Source organism: Geotrypetes seraphini, chromosome 11 (assembly GCF_902459505.1).
Source record: "Geotrypetes seraphini chromosome 11, aGeoSer1.1, whole genome shotgun sequence".
NCBI lineage: Eukaryota > Metazoa > Chordata > Amphibia > Gymnophiona > Dermophiidae > Geotrypetes > Geotrypetes seraphini.
Window position 1 is genome coordinate 35,149,151 of NC_047094.1, and position 16,868 is coordinate 35,166,018.

Sequence of the window (16,868 nt, forward strand, 5' to 3'; positions counted from 1 at the left end):
TTCACCTTTTCAACCTGTTTGGCCATGTTAAGATCACCACATTCAATCACACTCAAGTCCCACACTTCTGTCATGCACATAAGTTTTTCACCTCCTAAACTGTACTGTTCCTTCAGGTTTTTGCAGCCCAAATGCATGACCTTGCATTTCTTAGCATTGAATTTTAGCTGCCAGATTTCAGACCATTTTAACGTTTCATCTATTTTTTCTTCCATTTGCATCTTTGCTTTACTGATAACTCTTTCAGCTTCTCTTAACTTTTCCAGATCTTTTTGCCTGTATTTCTCGCCTGTATTTCTCTTTCTGTCTGAGATACCTGGGTCACAACCAGCCATTAAAGGGAAACTGGTTAGGAAGAAGATAGGTTTGAAAGGTTGAATAGTTTTATTGATTTTTCTGGAAGGGATGAATTTTAAAAGGTAGGGAACTTATTGGAGTTGGAGGAAGGGAGATGAGAACTTTTATTTATAATTGTAATAAAATTTGAATTTTTAATGAGTACCAGTTGAATAAATCATCTAATAATAATTGAAATAGCCATTTATAATTAAATTGAACTCATAAAATGACATAGAACCAGCATCATAAGGTGTCTTAGGTGTTCATTCTCACAATTTTTAACGTTTGGAAAAATTAGAGAACTTGACTATCTGTTAGGTGTGAAGGGTGAGACTTGCTTTTTGGTAATTACCTCTGGATTTGAAAAGTAAAGATTAATAACTTACTGATGAAATGGTTGTCACAGAGCATGCTGTTTTGAAATGAGCATGAATGGCCTAGATCAATGTCCCACTAACTTTGTCAAGCTGTGCCACACTAAACTAGTGGCTCTGGCTCGAGGCATCCAGAAGTTTGCGGATATCACCATGCTGACATCATGCACATGCGTGAAATCATGTTGGTTCATGCACGAAAGCCCTCCAGATGGACCCTGAGCCACCAATGGGGGGGTGCCAGCAGGGAAGATGTACGGAGAGAAGGAGAGGCGCAGGCACTGGCTGATTGCTTACAGGATGTGCCTCTCGCTGTGAGAGGCATGTCCTGTTTGCAGTCAGCTGGTACCTCTCCTCCTCCCCAGGTTCTTGCAGCACACCTGAAATCTCAGGAGACACACAGTTTGCAATATACTGTCATAGATAAATATGAAGCTTGTCTTCTATTGACTAGCCTGCTGGATCTCTCCTTATTAGTTGCTCTGTTTATTACTGTTTTGGATAGATTTTCCATTATGATAGTAATCTGTAAGACAGATATTATGTTTATATTAAAGTCCACCAAGATAAGTAGCACAAGGTCCCCATGGAGATACAAAACAGAAGACAAGTGGGAATAGATGAGATAATTCCCACTTATTTGTCTTCTGGTTTATATTAAAGTTCCATTCTCAGATAGTACCTTAGTTTTGTCCTTCTAGAAAAGTTCTGGTCTCAGTGGGTTTTTCATAACTGGATAAACTATATGTTTTTGTTATTTCTGCTTTTATCTTATTCTGTCTACAAGTTGCAGCAGTGCTTAGATAAAGTGAGGTCCCATAACTGGGAAAAGGAAAGCAGGGATTGCTAAGGAGTGTAGCAGGAAGATTGAAAGCAGGAGCATTTAATGCAGACAGAACATGAAGGACAAAAAGAAGGATATTTCAAAGGAGGATTTCCTTGACCTTTTATGTCCCTTAAACCTAACTAAGTTTCAGAATGTGGGAGGAAGGGTTCTGTAGCTGGGCTGTTAGGATTTACTGTATTAAGAAGTATCAGTGTTTTATAATCTTGTTATTGAATACTTTTCCAGTCAAGCAAACCAACCAGAGAATCTATCTCTACAACTGGCTCATCAAGCATCAACTTCTCCAGTCCTTTACTGGGAACCTTACCTGGTCCTGCAAGCTATGTCTCTTTGGTCTCGCTATCAGAAATGTACTCAAAGCCTTTGGTATCTTCATTAGATAATTTTTGTTCTTTAAGTTCCCTTTCAATCACAGACACAAAAAGAGGTAAGAATGGGCTTAATCCAGCTTTATTGTATGTCACTGGTGAATATCATAAATAAGAAGTTTAGTCAACCAATTATTTTTAAGCTGATGTTTTTAAGATTTTAGGAAAGGCTCCCTTTGTAACATTGATCATGCTTAGTGGATAGTTATTCACATGCTTCTTCTTAAAAATACAATTCAAAATGTATTCCACAAAATATACTTTGTACATCCAATATAAGAGAACACTAGTTTTAATCTTAAGACTGTAAACCACCTTGTCCTGTCTTTGGAAAAGTGATATAGCAAACTGAAATAATAATAATTACTTTATAAATATTTCTATAAAAGTATGTTTTGTGGAATGCATTTTGAGTTGTATTTTTAACACAGAAGAAACCAAAAACACTTGATTGTATAAATCTTCACACCTTTGCCAGTGCAAACCCAAATTAGCTTCTTTTCCAAACTATTGCATTGACAAGGCCCATAAGTTAAACAGAGCTCATCTGTGTCTCTTTGCAGTAGTTGGGATGATTTGATTAACCCAATGACAAAAGAAACATTCTGTGTAAGAAGTGAACTTGAAGCAAAAGTCTAAACATGCCAAACACAGAGCTGCTAAAATAACTCTAGGATAAAGTTATCCAATGTTGAGTGAGTTACGCCTTAGTTAATATCTCTTCATTGGCTACCCATATCAGCACAAATTTAATTTAAATTGTTATGTCTAGCTTTTATTTGTTTTTGTTTTTTATACAATGCTATAAAACACTACATAGCCATGTTTCATCTTACATGTCCCTGTTGATACATTTTAAAACTGGATGCTGTTCTAAACATTTGATGCATATGCATAAACGAGCTTCCTTCATCTTCATTTTTGCAGCTGTCATCTTCTCATAAAAATGATTCCTTTCTGTGGTTCAAATTTTATGGAATTTGTTAGCAGTCAAAAAATAAATAGAACAGATTTATTTGAATAGCTTTTGGAAGGTGCAGAACAGCAATGCTGATGTGTGCTCTGCTTTTGGGTTTGGTGCTTACCGCTTAACTCATCTGCTTATGCACAGAGCACATTCTTTCTATTTGCCTTCACTTTTATAGCATGCATGTACTGTAATTTGAATGCCATTAGCTTTGAGCATTGGAGAGCTATGTTTTCTGCACTGTTCCCATGGTATGGGGCCAGCGCTGTTTGCTTCAGTGTTAGAGCTTTCGGCATCAGGCTCCTGGAAGGCTGTAGGACCTAGAGTCTAGGTATATCAGGACAAACAGAAATAACAGTTTCAGAAAATTTTGAATTCTATATTTTGAAGGTCATCTTAAGCATTCATTTCTTGTCATATTCAAAAGAGTATGACACCAGTAACATAACATAACTCCGGACTTGTAGACCGCATAACCAACAAAAGTTCTATGCGGTTTATAAAATTTAATCAAAAAGGTACAGTAGAAAATATAGGATCAGAAATTTTGGAAAGAAGAAAGTTTTCAATTATGTTCTAAATTATTTGTAAGAAATTTTGAAAAGAGAAAAGCTTTCAGTTGTTTTCTAAATTGTTCATAAGAAAAAGATGTACGTATTAAATGTCGAAAATCTTTGTCATAATGTGCTGCTTGATAGGTCAGTGTGTGGTCAAGATATTTCTTACTTTTACATCCTTTAACTGATGGAAAAACGAACAGAGCATGTGACTTTCTACTATTCTTGTAAGGTGCTATAAGAAATATATCAGCTAAATAGTAGTTTTCCACAAGTAGTTTTATCAAATTCCTCCAGTAATTTAGCCTATCTGCAGCTGGTCCTTCATTCCAGGAATGTTAGAAAAAAACCTGTAGTGATTGGTGGAAATTTCCTCGGAAACTTTAAAATATCAGTGTAATATCTTTGTAAAGTGTCCAGGGATGTCTCACCTAATGTAGTATTACAATAATACATCAAAAGTTGAGCCCTTTACTAACTTTTTAAGGCCTCTTATTTATACTGATCTTTAACCAGTTCTGCATATACAGGTTGTCCCTGGGTTAAGAACGAGTTCCGTTTTTAAAAACGTTTTTGAGTTGAATTTGTATGTAACTTGGATGTAATCTTTGTGTATTTATGTTCTCCAGTCTATAAAAACATTAAAGAAATGGTTCTTTATCATCCCTCCAGACCGGCACAGAAACGGATGGGTTTACACTCCTCTGCTAGCAGATGGAGACTGAGACACTGACTTTTGGCATCAATACAAGTGGGCTGTGCAGTTCCTCTTACAATCAGTCTTTTCTCAGTCTCCAGCAGTGGTCTGTGCTGAGGTTTGTTAAAGCCTGTTGGATCTGGTTAGTAAATCTTTCTTGTCCATTTGTCTGTCTGGCCTGAGCTTGGGAGACCCTCTCGGAAGGGTCAAGTCCCTCCCCCCATTTTCCCCACCTCCCCAGGTTTTTCTGAATCTAGAGGAGCATCAACTGTACGCCTTGCCACTGATACCGGCACTGACTACAGTTTAGAGTGCCTGTGGGGTCTGCTTGTTTTCTTGATATAGCTGATTAGCTGTGAGAAGAAATAAAAAAGAGAAAATAAGACACAAGAAATAAAAGGAGCTTTGTATGGGAGGGGGGGAGGAAGACCTGAGGCTGCTGTTTTTACATGCCGGTGTTGTGTGTGGGTTTTTGGCCCTTTCATTATGAGAGCTTCAAAAAATCAGAAAAAGTGCACTTTTTGTGGGCACCATTCGCTGAATGCGGCTGGTGGGTGCATGAAATGTTCCAGCCGCTTCAAGTGAGACCCGGCTTCGGGTGTCGGCTTGCCGGGTTCTTCTTCGGTGGTGGTGAGCCCCAGGCTTCCCCTGTTGCCCACGCCGGGGTTTCCTCAGCAGCCGGTGGCCTGTTGGATTCAGTGTTGTGGTCCACTGGGGAGACTGGGGATTCCATTTCAGCTGTAGCTGGGTCTAGTGGTTTTTCTGTGGCTTCGGGGTCGGCTATGCCTTCAGTGCCGTATATGTTTTCTGGTAAACGTTTAATGACGGCCCTTCCCTCAGATTTGGTGGGAAGCATGTTGAATTTGCCCATGGCCTCAGGCGACCTCCTTCCTGTCTTGGAAAAGCAGGAACAGGTCTTACATTTGTCTTCTGCTCCTAACACAAATACTCTGTTGCCGCCGGGGTTTTTTCTTGCCTTCCATGCTTTTAGGCACTGAGCCTTCAACCTAATCGGAAACTTTCTGGATGGCAGGATCTTTTCCAGTGGAATCTTCCAAAACTGGTGATCAAATGTCCACACTCAGATGCTGACCAACTCCCTTCTACAATGGCGCTCATGCTACCAGCTTCCAACAGCAGTCCTGCTGAGTTGATTGGTATTTGATCCACTTCTGCAAGCATAGCACCAATCAACTGGACTCAGAGAAACTACATTCCCATCTAGGGCAGTCACAATGTCAAGCTCACAAGCTCAGACCAGTGAACCTTATATTAGACATTTGCACAAAGCTACCATCTTTACAGGAAAGGTGCAGATTAGATCTCAACTCTCTGTTCTGCTTCACCATCAGGATATTGAAAGAAAACAGAGATAAACTGTGGCTCAGGGTGGATGTTCCCTTACAGTAGCCAGCTTAGCTTTCTCTGAATATCTCTCAAGATAGATAGGTTCATCATTCTAAAGTGGAAATAGTTTACCATCATTAAGAATATTGCCTTGTTCAAGCAATCCCTCCAGAATCAAGCCATGGGTAAGGAAACTGTTGAGGAAGGTCAATGTATGTCCTAAGATTATTTTAGAAACATGATGATAGATAAAGGCCAAATGGCCCATCTAATCAGCCTATCTGCAGCATCCACTATCTCCTCTTCTCCCTAAGAATTACAGAGGTCTCCAGCTAAGACTGTTCATCAGCTTCAAAATTATTTCACAAATGTGGCCTATTAAGAAGGTGGCAAGAAGGAACCCACTGTTTAAGTAAAGCCATATGATATGCCAACCAGCATTTGCAAAGAAACACTTAGAGGACATTGCTTGCATTTGGGAGAAGTTTTTGTCATCTAGAGATCAAAGTGGAACTTTTTGGTCTCGGTGATAAACAATACGTGTGGCATGAAACAAACAGCACTTCTCTCTGCTAACACCATCCCTATGAAACAGCATTATATTGTGAGGATAATTTGCATTAGTGAGAGCAGAGAGACTTGTAAAGATAAAGAAAGATTGTTTAAATTACTGACAGATCCTGGAGAAAAACTTGTTCTTGATACTGTGAAAGTCTAGATCAGTGTATGGCAAACTGTGTGCCGTGGCGAGATTCCGGGTGTGCCATGAGATGCTGGCAAGGAGGAGAGATGCTGGCTGACTGCTTACAGGAAGTGCCTCTCGTAGCGAGAGGCATGTCCTATATGCAGTCAGCTAGCGCTGACGCCTCCCCTCCTCTCCACCTCCGTGAGCACCCCCACTCCCCAGCATAGTACTAACATACTCAGGGCCCAGTCGGTAGGACCTCTGCACATGTGCAGACGACGTGATGACGTCACACATATGCTATCCGCACATTTTGGGATGCCCTCTAGCCACGTTCTTGAATTTAGTGTGCCTCGGCTTCAAAACATTTGCGAGACACTCACTAGTTGTTTAGATCAGGAAAACAGACTTCTGCTTCAATGCATTTTGAGCTGTTTTGTATTTTATACTGCAGAATATGGAAGATGTGTGAAGGCATGATGTGTACGTGGTTCAGTTGTAGTTCAAAGACTGGGGGCTGGATTCAGGATACTTTTGTAAGCAGTCTGTATTCTTTTCTCCTATTGCATCCATTTACCCACTTTAAATAGCAGCATTTATCAGTATGGCTAAAAGCATCAAATTGCCTGCTTTCAGGCCCATGCTAGTTCTTGCTGTAGCCTTTACAGAAGGGAAACCTGATTAAGTTCAAGGGATAAGGGCATGGGAAACCAATCCCCTTAAAACAGATATGGCAAGAATATTGTTGTTTGTGGGGTTAAAGGAGTAAGGAGTCGTCTTACACCTTGGAGAGAAATATAAAGATCCATGGCTTTGCTAGTAAATGTTTCCATTCCTCAGCTTATTACTTATTCTGTTGGCTATGTAATAGCAGTTTTATTTCTGGCCATTGTTGAATTTTCCTCCAAAGGTGGTCATATTTATTCTCATAGAGGTTAGATTTTTTTGAACATGCTGCCTTAATATGAAGCCTGTGCTAGGTTTTTTTTTTTTGTTTTTAACATGAAATTGAATTGGGTATAAGAAAGCAGATATGCAGGCTTGTAGGACTTTAATTTAATCAGCTGTGAGAGATCAACTTGTATAGCAATGTTAACTGGAGTTGCAGCAATAGTATTTGATGCTCCTCCTTTGCATCACTGTAAGGAACTTAGAAGGAAGTCAGCATCTCAGTCACTATCTGCCTGGGGTGCTGCTTCTCTCTTTTCTCTTTGAGTGTGAATGTCATCTCACCAAAGCAACTTTCCCATTGGCATCCTGAAAGCTTGGTGCTCACTTATTAGGTAGTGCCACCCTTGTGTTTTGCCATGATACTGAGAAGCCAGTGCTGTCAAACCACTGAAAAAGGAAAATACTAGAAGCATTCTGTTTGATTTTGTTTAATTATGTCTTCATTTTATTTTTAGATCTCCCCCCTTTGATTTCTAGAGATGGAGCACAAGCACTTAATAGCAATAATTCCCCTGTATTTCTTGTAAGTATGTTATTTGGTTTTCTTACTGTTTTTTATTTTGGAATCGCAATTTTAAAAGTTTAATTTCATTTTTGTCGCAACAAAAGTATGAAGAATTTGCATATTTATGGGCTTTGTTATAGCAGGTAGCAGTGTCTACATTCAGATGAGTAGGGTGGCAGCATAAGGTACATGTTTAGAGTATAGACCTATTAAATTTTGAAATTATAAATCAGATCTCCTCTGCTGCTTACCATGTGACTGAGTGATTCATGTAACCCCCCTCCCCCCCTTATAGTCAAGTTTAGCTTGTAAGCTCTTTGAGGAAGGAATATTGTAATCATGGTTATTTTTGTATCTTGTAATTATGGAGCACATACGTCTCCTGGAGTTAGTTATGTGTTATACTAAACAAGAAGGCCCTGTTTTTGAAACAGTCTACCTGCACTAAGGCACTCCTGTGCTTCAAAAATGCTGGCCCTGTGCCTACCCGAGTTTAATTACTGGACTAGGTTTCTGCTATATGGATCAGCTCGGGATGGTGGAACTTGGTCATCCCATGACACTGAAATCTAAAGTAGGGTTCATGGTGTGCATGTACCAGGTTACAAAGGGAGCCACACTGGCTGGATTATCGATGGAGGAGGATGGGGCTTAATTGGAGAAAATCCATATTGCCGGTTCTTCAGCTCTTCCCCTTAATAAAAGGCAATAAAATGGACTGATAGTTCTGACTGGTGTGGAATGCAAACTGTACAAAAGAAAACAACATATATCAGCTACTTTATGTAAAATGCCTTTTTCATTCATTCTCTAACTTAATACTCTTTACTATGAAAAATACTAAGTCTGTGGCTATTCCTTTAAAGTTATGCCTACCTGCATGGTGCTGCTCTTTCTCTGCACTGGTTGGGGTTGTTGCCATTATGGCTTAATTTCATGGTGTAGTTCCAAATGTATTGAGCTACGCAGTCACAGTCCCAGGACTTCAGAGTGTACAACCTAGAGCAGGGGTGTCAAAGTCCCTCCTCGAGGACCACAATCCAATCGGGGTTTCAGGATTTCCCCAATGAATATGCATGAGATCTATTAGCATACAATGAAAGCAGTGCATGCAAATAGATCTCATGCATATTCATTGGGGAAATCCTGAAAACCCGACTGGATTGTGACCCTCAAGGAGGGACTTTGACACCCCTGACCTAAAGCGAGCACCATTGAGACAGGCAATCTGAATACAGTCGCCTCTACCATAGCTGCCAATTTCTGGATGGTACATTTCCCTTGTTTATATGGAAATGGGCATCTGGTTGTTGAACAAAATAGTACTGGGTCATCACTTGCAATATGATGAGAAAATGTAGACTTTTGCTATTAGATTACTTTCAAACATCTCATGACAAGAGGCTGTTCTTTCATAGGGAAGTTTGTTACGTTTTCTGCCCCCTTTCTCAGGTTTACACAAGGGTTATAAATAGGCATTTTACAACCAAATAGCATTCTGTCTGCAAATGCTTTTAGCAGACCAGTTTGCTTGGCTTTGTGTTGGTATAGAATGGTAATAGTAACTGAATTGCACTCATTTGGAGTACTTGCTTGCCTAATTAACTTTGAACAATTAATTTAGATGAGTGTTGCATTGTTTTGCTCATGATGCCTGTTTTCTTCTTACAGATGAATGGTACAAGTAGCCTATTTGGTTCAGAAAGTTTCTTAGGAAATCCAAGTCCAATTAGAAATGACTTTTCCAATTATTTAGGCGGCGGAACTGCGACTGCATCTTTATGTAGCCCTCTAGTGGGTAGAAATCCATTAGAAGGCACACATGAATTCAGGCAAGCATGCCAGGTGTGTTTTAACAAATCAGGTAAGGATCCAGGCTCCTGCATCTGTTGAAACAGGTCAATTGGGGAGTTCTTAGAGGTAGAGGGTATGATGGAAATTAGACATTTGCACTGTACTATAGCAATGTTGTCGCCATTATCTGTATTCAAGAATAAGTATTTTAACATTGAGATTGCAAAGAGAATTTCTTTGTCACTCTTTACTGATGGATAATACCTCACTGTGACCAGCAGGTGGAGACTAAGACCAAACTTTGGTTATAGTATATTAGCTAAAGCTCCCTCTTAGAAACCAGTCTTGCTCAGTCTCCAAGCAGGTAGGAAGCTGTACTGTTAGGCTCCCCTTGTTAGAGCTGTTGGAATTTTTGTTCAGGGCTCCTGGTTCCCTTTTTGGTGCCGGACAGAGCTTGGACAGGTCCTGTTTGGGGGATCCGTCCGACTTTGGGGGTGTCAGACGTGATGGGTCTTGAGTTGGGTTTTCCCCCCTCTTCCTCCACCTATCCAAGTTTTTGTAGAGGTGCCGGTCAGTCCTTTGGCTTTGAGAGCCAGTGCAGTCTGTTCTGAAAAAAACAAAACAAATCCTGAGGCTTTGCCAGTCTAAAGGGTACTTTCCTATTAAATTTATTGTATTTTACTGTATTGTTCTGCTAACCGGCAGCTTTATCCAAAAGTGTTCAACTTATAGAATTCATATTGAATATGATGGAATTTAAACTGAAATTGAATCAAGACAAAACTAAATTTTTCTTTCTCTTCACAAAAGATACCCTTTGAACCATTTATTAAGGTCAACTCAATGCCATACACTATGGCCCTGATTCTCCAAAAGTGCGTCCCGATTTTAGGCAGCTGTAGGCGTCCTACAGCTGTCTAATCAGCCAATCGGGATGCACGTTTTTTAAAAAAAATGCTCCCCAGGCAGGCCTGAAGGCACCTCCGGGAGCCTAGGGAGACCTGCAAGACGCCTAAGCTCGCCTAAGGGCCTTAGGCGAACCTAGGTGGCCCTACGCGTCTCCCTAGTAGAGAAAGAAACCTTAAAATGTAGGCCAGCAAAATGCTGGTCTACATTGTAAGTAGACGCAGCCGCTATACTTATCGCGGCAAGGGATCTCTCTGCCGCTATAAGTATAACGAGCTGCGGCCTGTCCGATCGGATGCCCCCCCTCCGACACTACCAACCGCCCCCCCCCACCGACATTACCGATCTCCCTCCCATCTCGACACTACCGATTGCTGGCAGGAGGGTGTCCAATCCCTCCTGCCCGAAGACGCACCCCCCGCCCCCCCCGGCGCTAACAACCCCCAAACCTCCAAACTAACCTGTTCTTCAGGCCAGACGGTTCTTGCCCGTCCAGCCTGTAGGCCCGCCTGGTCGAAATGAGGCGGGCTCGCCCCTTCCCGGCCCATCCCGCCGAAGCCTAAGGCCTGATTGGCCCAGGCTTTAGAAGCCTGGACCAATCAGGCCTTAGGCATAGCGGGTCCGCCCATCCCCACTAAGTCTAAGGTCTGATTGGCCAATCAGGCCTTAGATTGGCCAGTCAGGCCTTAGATTAAGTGGGGATGGGCGGACCCGCTATGCCTAAGGCCTGATTGGTCCAGGCTTCTAGAGCCTGGGCCAATCAGGCCTTAGGCTTCTGCGGGATGGGCCGGGAAGGGGCGAGCCCGCCTCATTTCGACCAGGCGGGCCTACAGGCTGGACGGGCAAGAACCGTCTGGCCTGAAGAACAGGTTAGTTTGGAGGTTTGGGGGTTGTTAGCGCCAAGGGGGTGCGTCTTCGGGCAGGAGGGATTGGACACCCTCCTGCCAGCAATCGGTAGTATCGGGGTGGGAGGGAGATCGGTAATGTCGGGGGGGGGAGGGAGGTCGGTAGTGTCGGGGGGGGCGGTCGGTAGTGTCGGAGGGGGGGGCATCCGATCGGACAGGCTGCGGCCCGCTAGTATAGGCCGATTCTGAATAGGATGCCTCTCCCGGGCGTCCTATACAGAATCAGGGCCTAGGTGTCTTGCGGGCCTCGCCTTCAATATAGGCGGCCTGCCTGGGGAGCATTTTTTTAAAAAAAACGTGCATCCCGATTGGCTGATTAGACAGCTGTAGGACGCCTACAGCTGCCTAAAATCGGGACGCACTTTTGGAGAATCAGGGCCTATAAGTCCAACAATTAAAATTTTGGAGTTGTTCCTGATCAATGCTTGATGATGAAGAATCAGATCGATGCTGTGGTTCAAAAAGGATACTATACTCTGTGGAAACTGTGTACCATCAAATCTTATTTTGAAGCTACTGCTTTCATAATTCTAGTTCAATCATTACTCTTGAGTATTCTCAATTATTGCAATATTGTTTATCTGATGAGTACTAAGAAAAATCTGGCTAGACTGACTTTAGTTCAAAATACGGTGGTGAGAATGATTTATGGCCTGAGGAAATATGACTACTGTGAGCTGCATTGGCTACCTATTCAGGCCCTGGTGATTTTCAAGTTGGGATGTCTGTATCATAAAGTTGCCTTTGGAGTTGCCCCGCTATATCTTGCTGACAGGTTCTTTATACTATAACACAAGAATAGTAGAAAATCACATGCCCTTTTTATATTTCCAACAAGGGCTGCAAAAGTAAGAAATATCATGAGCATATTCTTTCATATCAAGCAACCCAACACGATAAAGATTTTTGTCCATTGTTATTTAGATATGAACATTTTAGAAAATTTCTGACTAACTAGATCTTCACTTTCCTTACAATTCAATATGTATTCCCCTTAATATAATCTTTTGTTAACCGCATTGAACTTATGACTATGCGGTCTAGAAATCTGCTGTTATGTTATGTTCTCCTAGCTAGGTCGCGTATTGTGCAATGTGCACTTTGCAGGGGAAAAAGTGCTTATTGTGCTCCAGACAAGAGGCTCTCGTGGCCGGCCTGTGCAAGCACCTTGCAGGCCGGAGCAGAGGGGGATCCTTGTCGGCATCGGGTGCCGGCGGCCAGGGATTCCTTCCGCAAGTGCCTCACGAGTCAGCAGTGGATGGCGGGGAAGCCTGGGCTTTCCTAGCTGCCCACGCGGAAGGTTCCCAGCCGCCAACAGTCGGGGCATAAAGGATTTCCTTACTGCTGACGCTGCCAGGGATTCCCTTACCGCTGCTGCTGGCTTGCCTGCTTTAGTGGCTGGGGCAATTCAGGCCTCCAAAGCTCCACTTTTGGCTGTTTTAGCTCCGGTTTTGGTGGGAAGCACCTCCATCTTTCTGTAGTCTCAGGTGACCTGGCCCCTGTATCGATGACACAGGGATAGGTTTTTTGCTGGGTCCCTTGCTGTGGCAGGGAGTCCCATGGGGCTGCAGTGGTTTTTTTCTCTGTTTTTGTGTTTAGCCCTATGGATGGCTTTTCTTAATACGGCCGGAGGTCCCACTTCTGTCCTGGGGGTCTCGGGGGTGGGGTTACTCTCGACGTCCTCTACGGTTCGGACCCATTCAGTGATAGTTTTGTCCCCCTCTATTCCTCTCTCGTCCCAGCGCCCAAGGGTCTCTTGGGACGTTGATTTTCTCAGAAGGAGAAGATTTCTGTTGCTAAGGACCTGAACATTTTGAGAGTCCTCCAGGATTCCAGGATCCTCTAGGGAGAACAGTTTCCACTAGCAGTGGTTTTGCACTTCCATCATTTATCAACCTCTTCAGACTTATCAACGGTCTCCTATGAAAAATTGCAGAGGTGATGCATCTGGGATCTATCCATAGACTCAGTTCTAACAGTCACTGTCCAAATATCTTGAAGAGTAATTACATGGTTACCTTTAGAGGGAACAGTCACATCCAAACTTTCCAAAGAAACTGGCATAAGCTTCTTGACTGCCAGTGGTGAATCCATGGGTAGGCTCAAGCCAACTGCCTCTACTTCTCCCACTAGAGAACTATTAGCTTGAGGAGCTGTTTCTAAAGGGGCGCTAGGCATAGTAGGAGGTGTCCATTTGGGTGAGCTAATGGAAACCCCATCAGGAGAGAGAGAAACAGTTAGATAATCAATTCCTATGGAAAGCAAAACATGCTTATCCGTAGGTCCCTGATGGTTATTTCATGTTATCTGCCAAAGAGCACATAGGAATAAAATGGGTCCTGTGGCAAATAAAGTGTTAATATGTAGTAAAACATCCTCTTTACCGGGGGGGATTTCCCCTGCTATCTTACTCCAGGTATCAGCATGCTAATAACTCCAAATGTCTCTATCTTGTGGATAAAATACTTTTGACTTTATTTGAGGACATTTTGGGGTGTATAGGCATTTATATGATCATTGTGGCATAGTGTTCTCTATACCCTTATGTGGTTGCCTTTCTTTGTGCATAAAGATGAACTTTAGCCTTTTTTAACAGCATTATGCATTTAAGGTACTTTATACCTACACAGCTCTAGGGATCCTGGGCTCTGAGGGCCTGATTCTCCAAAGTGCATCCCGATTTTAGGCAGCTGTAGGCGTCCTATAGCTGTCTAATCAGCCAATCGGGATGCACGTTTTTTTAAAAAAATGCTCCCCAGGCAGGCCTGAAGGCGCCTCCGGGAGCCTAGGGAGACCCGCAAGATGCCTAAGCTCGCCTAAGGGCCTTAGGCGAACCTAGGCGGCCCTACGCGTCTCCCTAGTAGAGGAGAAACGCTAAAATGTAGGCCAGCAAAATGCTGGTCTACATTGTAAGTAGACGCGGCCGCTATACTTATTGCGGCATGGGATCTCTCTGCCGCTATAAGTATAGCGGGCCGCGGCCCCCTGACCGATCGCTGGCAGGAGGGTGCCCAAACCCTCCTGCCAGAAAATGCCCCCCCGACACTACCGACCGCCCTCCCCCCCCCGACATTACCGATCTCCCTCCCACCCCGACACTACCGATCGCTGGCAGGAGGGTGCCCAATCCCTCCTGCCCGAAGACACACCCTCTCCCCCCGGCGCTAACAACCCCCAAACCTCCACCCCACCAAACTAACCTTTTTTTAAGGCCAGACGGTTCTTGCCCGTCCAGCCGGCAGGCCTGCCTCGTCGAAATGAGGCGGGCCCGGCCCTTCCTGGCCCATCCCGCCGAAGCCTAAGGCCTGATTGGCCCAGGCTCTAGAAGCCTGGACCAATCAGGCCTTAGGCATAGCGGGTCCGCCCATCCCCACTAAGTCTAAGGTCTGATTGGCCAATCAGGCCTTAGATTAAGTGGGGATGGGTGGACCCGCTATGCCTAAGGCCTGATTGGTCCAGGCTTCTAGATCCTGGGCCAATCAGGCCTTAGGCTTCGGCGGGATGGGCCAGGAAGGGGCGGGCCCGCCTCATTTCGACGAGGCAGGCCTGCCGGCTGGACGGGCAAGAACCGTCTGGCCTTAAAAAAAGGTTAGTTTGGTGGGGTGGAGGTTTGGGGGTTGTTAGCGCCGGGGGGGAGGGTGTGTCATAGGGCAGGAGGGATTGGGCACCCTCCTGCCAGTGATTGGTAGTGTCGGGGTGGGAGGGAGATCGGTAATGTCGAGGGGGGGGGGCGGTCGGTAGTGTCGGGGGGGGGCATCTTCTGGCAGGAGGGTTTGGGCACCCTCCTGCCAGCGATCGGTCAGGGGGCCGCGGCCCGCTATACTTATAGCGGCAGAGAGATCCCTTGCCGCGATAAGTGTAGCGGCCGTGTCTAATCTAACCCGATTCTCTAACCAGCATCTGTAACATGGACGCCGGTTATAGAATCGGGGTTTAGTGTAGGCCAATTCTGAATACGACGCCTCTCCCGGGCGTCCTATACAGAATCAGGCCCTAGGTGTCTTGCGGGCCTCGCCTTCAATATAGGCGGCCTGCCTGGGGAGCATTTTTTAAAAAAAACGTGCATCCCGATTGGCTGATTAGACAGCTGTAGGACGCCTGCAGCTGCCTAAAATCGGAACACACTTTGGAGAATCAGGCCCTGAGTTTCTAACAGGCTAAGAAACACACCTGCACGCTAATTCCATATATGATTCTCCAAATTTCATGTGCAAATTTGCTCACACACCTAATTTGTGTGTGCAATTTAATTGACAAATGAGTCAATTGGGTGCTAATAATCAATTATCAGATTATCCAGAGTGGAATCTTTTAATCTGAACTTCATCTTCTTATATGCACTTTAGAAAGTTCTTAAAAATACTCCTCTTCTCAAATTTGATGACTTAGTTCAAATAACTTACACTCTCATCACTGAGATAGTCCCTTTTCACTATTTTACCCTCATTCTTCCTCTGTCTTTATTCTTTAAATCCTTATTACCATATGTTAATATGTTGTATTTGTACTTTGTTTACTGTGTAAACCGCTTAGAACTGTAAGGCTTGTGCGGTATAAAAATAAAGATTTATGTTATTATTAGTGCTAATTGACATTAATTGAAATTTACATACACATCTTTAGGTGCCAGGATCCATGCATAAATTTTCTGTGCAGATTAAAAAATGGGGCGCAGCCATGGGAGGGGTATGGGCAGATCAGGGATGTTCCTGGAATGTGCAGGCAGTTTTACAGAATAAGGGAGATCCACTCTTAATTTAGATATGAGATTTTACACCAGGTTTCATTTGGTGCAAGCTCTCATGCTCAAACATAGTTGTGGATCCTAGCGCCAAATGCTATTCTAGAAATGGCGCCCAACTCTGAGCTTTTTGGTAATTTCATGGGTATTTTTTATTTATTTCACCTTTCTTAATTTCTGTTGCTTCTGACCCTCCATTGTCCCTCTTAGGAGGGTTCCGTTTTCTCACAGCCACACTCTTCCCCTCCATCTACAAATGGACGTGTTCCAATTCCCCTCCCATCCCTTTGGGCTGTCGGCGGTATCTGCACTTTTGTTGTCCTTTTGATTCGCTTTTGTTGCCCTATGCTGATTCTCATGGTTTTTCTGCGTAATCTGGCACTCTCACTGCATTTCAGGTTATTCGTTTTTTTGTTACGTCTATTCTTTCTTGGTTACTCTCTTGTTTGTATTTCAGTTAGGCCCGCCGACTTCCCATCATACTCCTGTTGCAGTATCTTAGATTTTCACTATTTTACATATCTCTTTCAGTATACAGTACTCTGAATGCTCTTCTGCATACCAAAGACTGTGGTAGCTTCAGTTTGGTACGTCTCACTTCATTTTTATTGTTATACACACATTTTATTGTTATACGGACATTCTGCTTCATCACACCATTCCTTTGATTTTCACGTATTTTTGGTTTTCATATATTTCACACAGGAAATTATGTCTCATTACATCACCTTTTGTTTATATTTTAGCTGTTTATTTATTTGTCTCCACTATAGCATGGTCACCATTCTTGTTATTACCATACACTCCCTGAAATGTGTCACTTGTCATTCACCATTATATTTTCTTACATGCTCACATCATTCATTCTGAGATGTTTACATTTAA

At 43.3% G+C, this 16,868-nt stretch overlaps 1 protein-coding gene across 8 annotated transcripts in view; it reads left to right on the forward strand.

Annotated features, from left to right (window-relative positions):
* The window catches only part of ZC3H7A (zinc finger CCCH-type containing 7A), a 147,270-nt gene that overhangs the window by 43,692 nt on the left and 86,710 nt on the right, over positions 1-16,868 (forward strand). For all 8 annotated transcript variants that reach the window (XR_004541114.1, XR_004541115.1, XR_004541116.1 and 5 more), the window contains exons 10-12: positions 1,786-1,987; positions 7,588-7,655; positions 9,309-9,501. Coding sequence is in view for 4 of the 8 variants with exons in the window: in XM_033963683.1 (XP_033819574.1) it covers positions 1,786-1,987; positions 7,588-7,655; positions 9,309-9,501 (463 nt within the window). In the remaining 4 variants the exon portion in view is untranslated. The remainder of the gene's footprint in view (positions 1-1,785; positions 1,988-7,587; positions 7,656-9,308; positions 9,502-16,868) is intronic.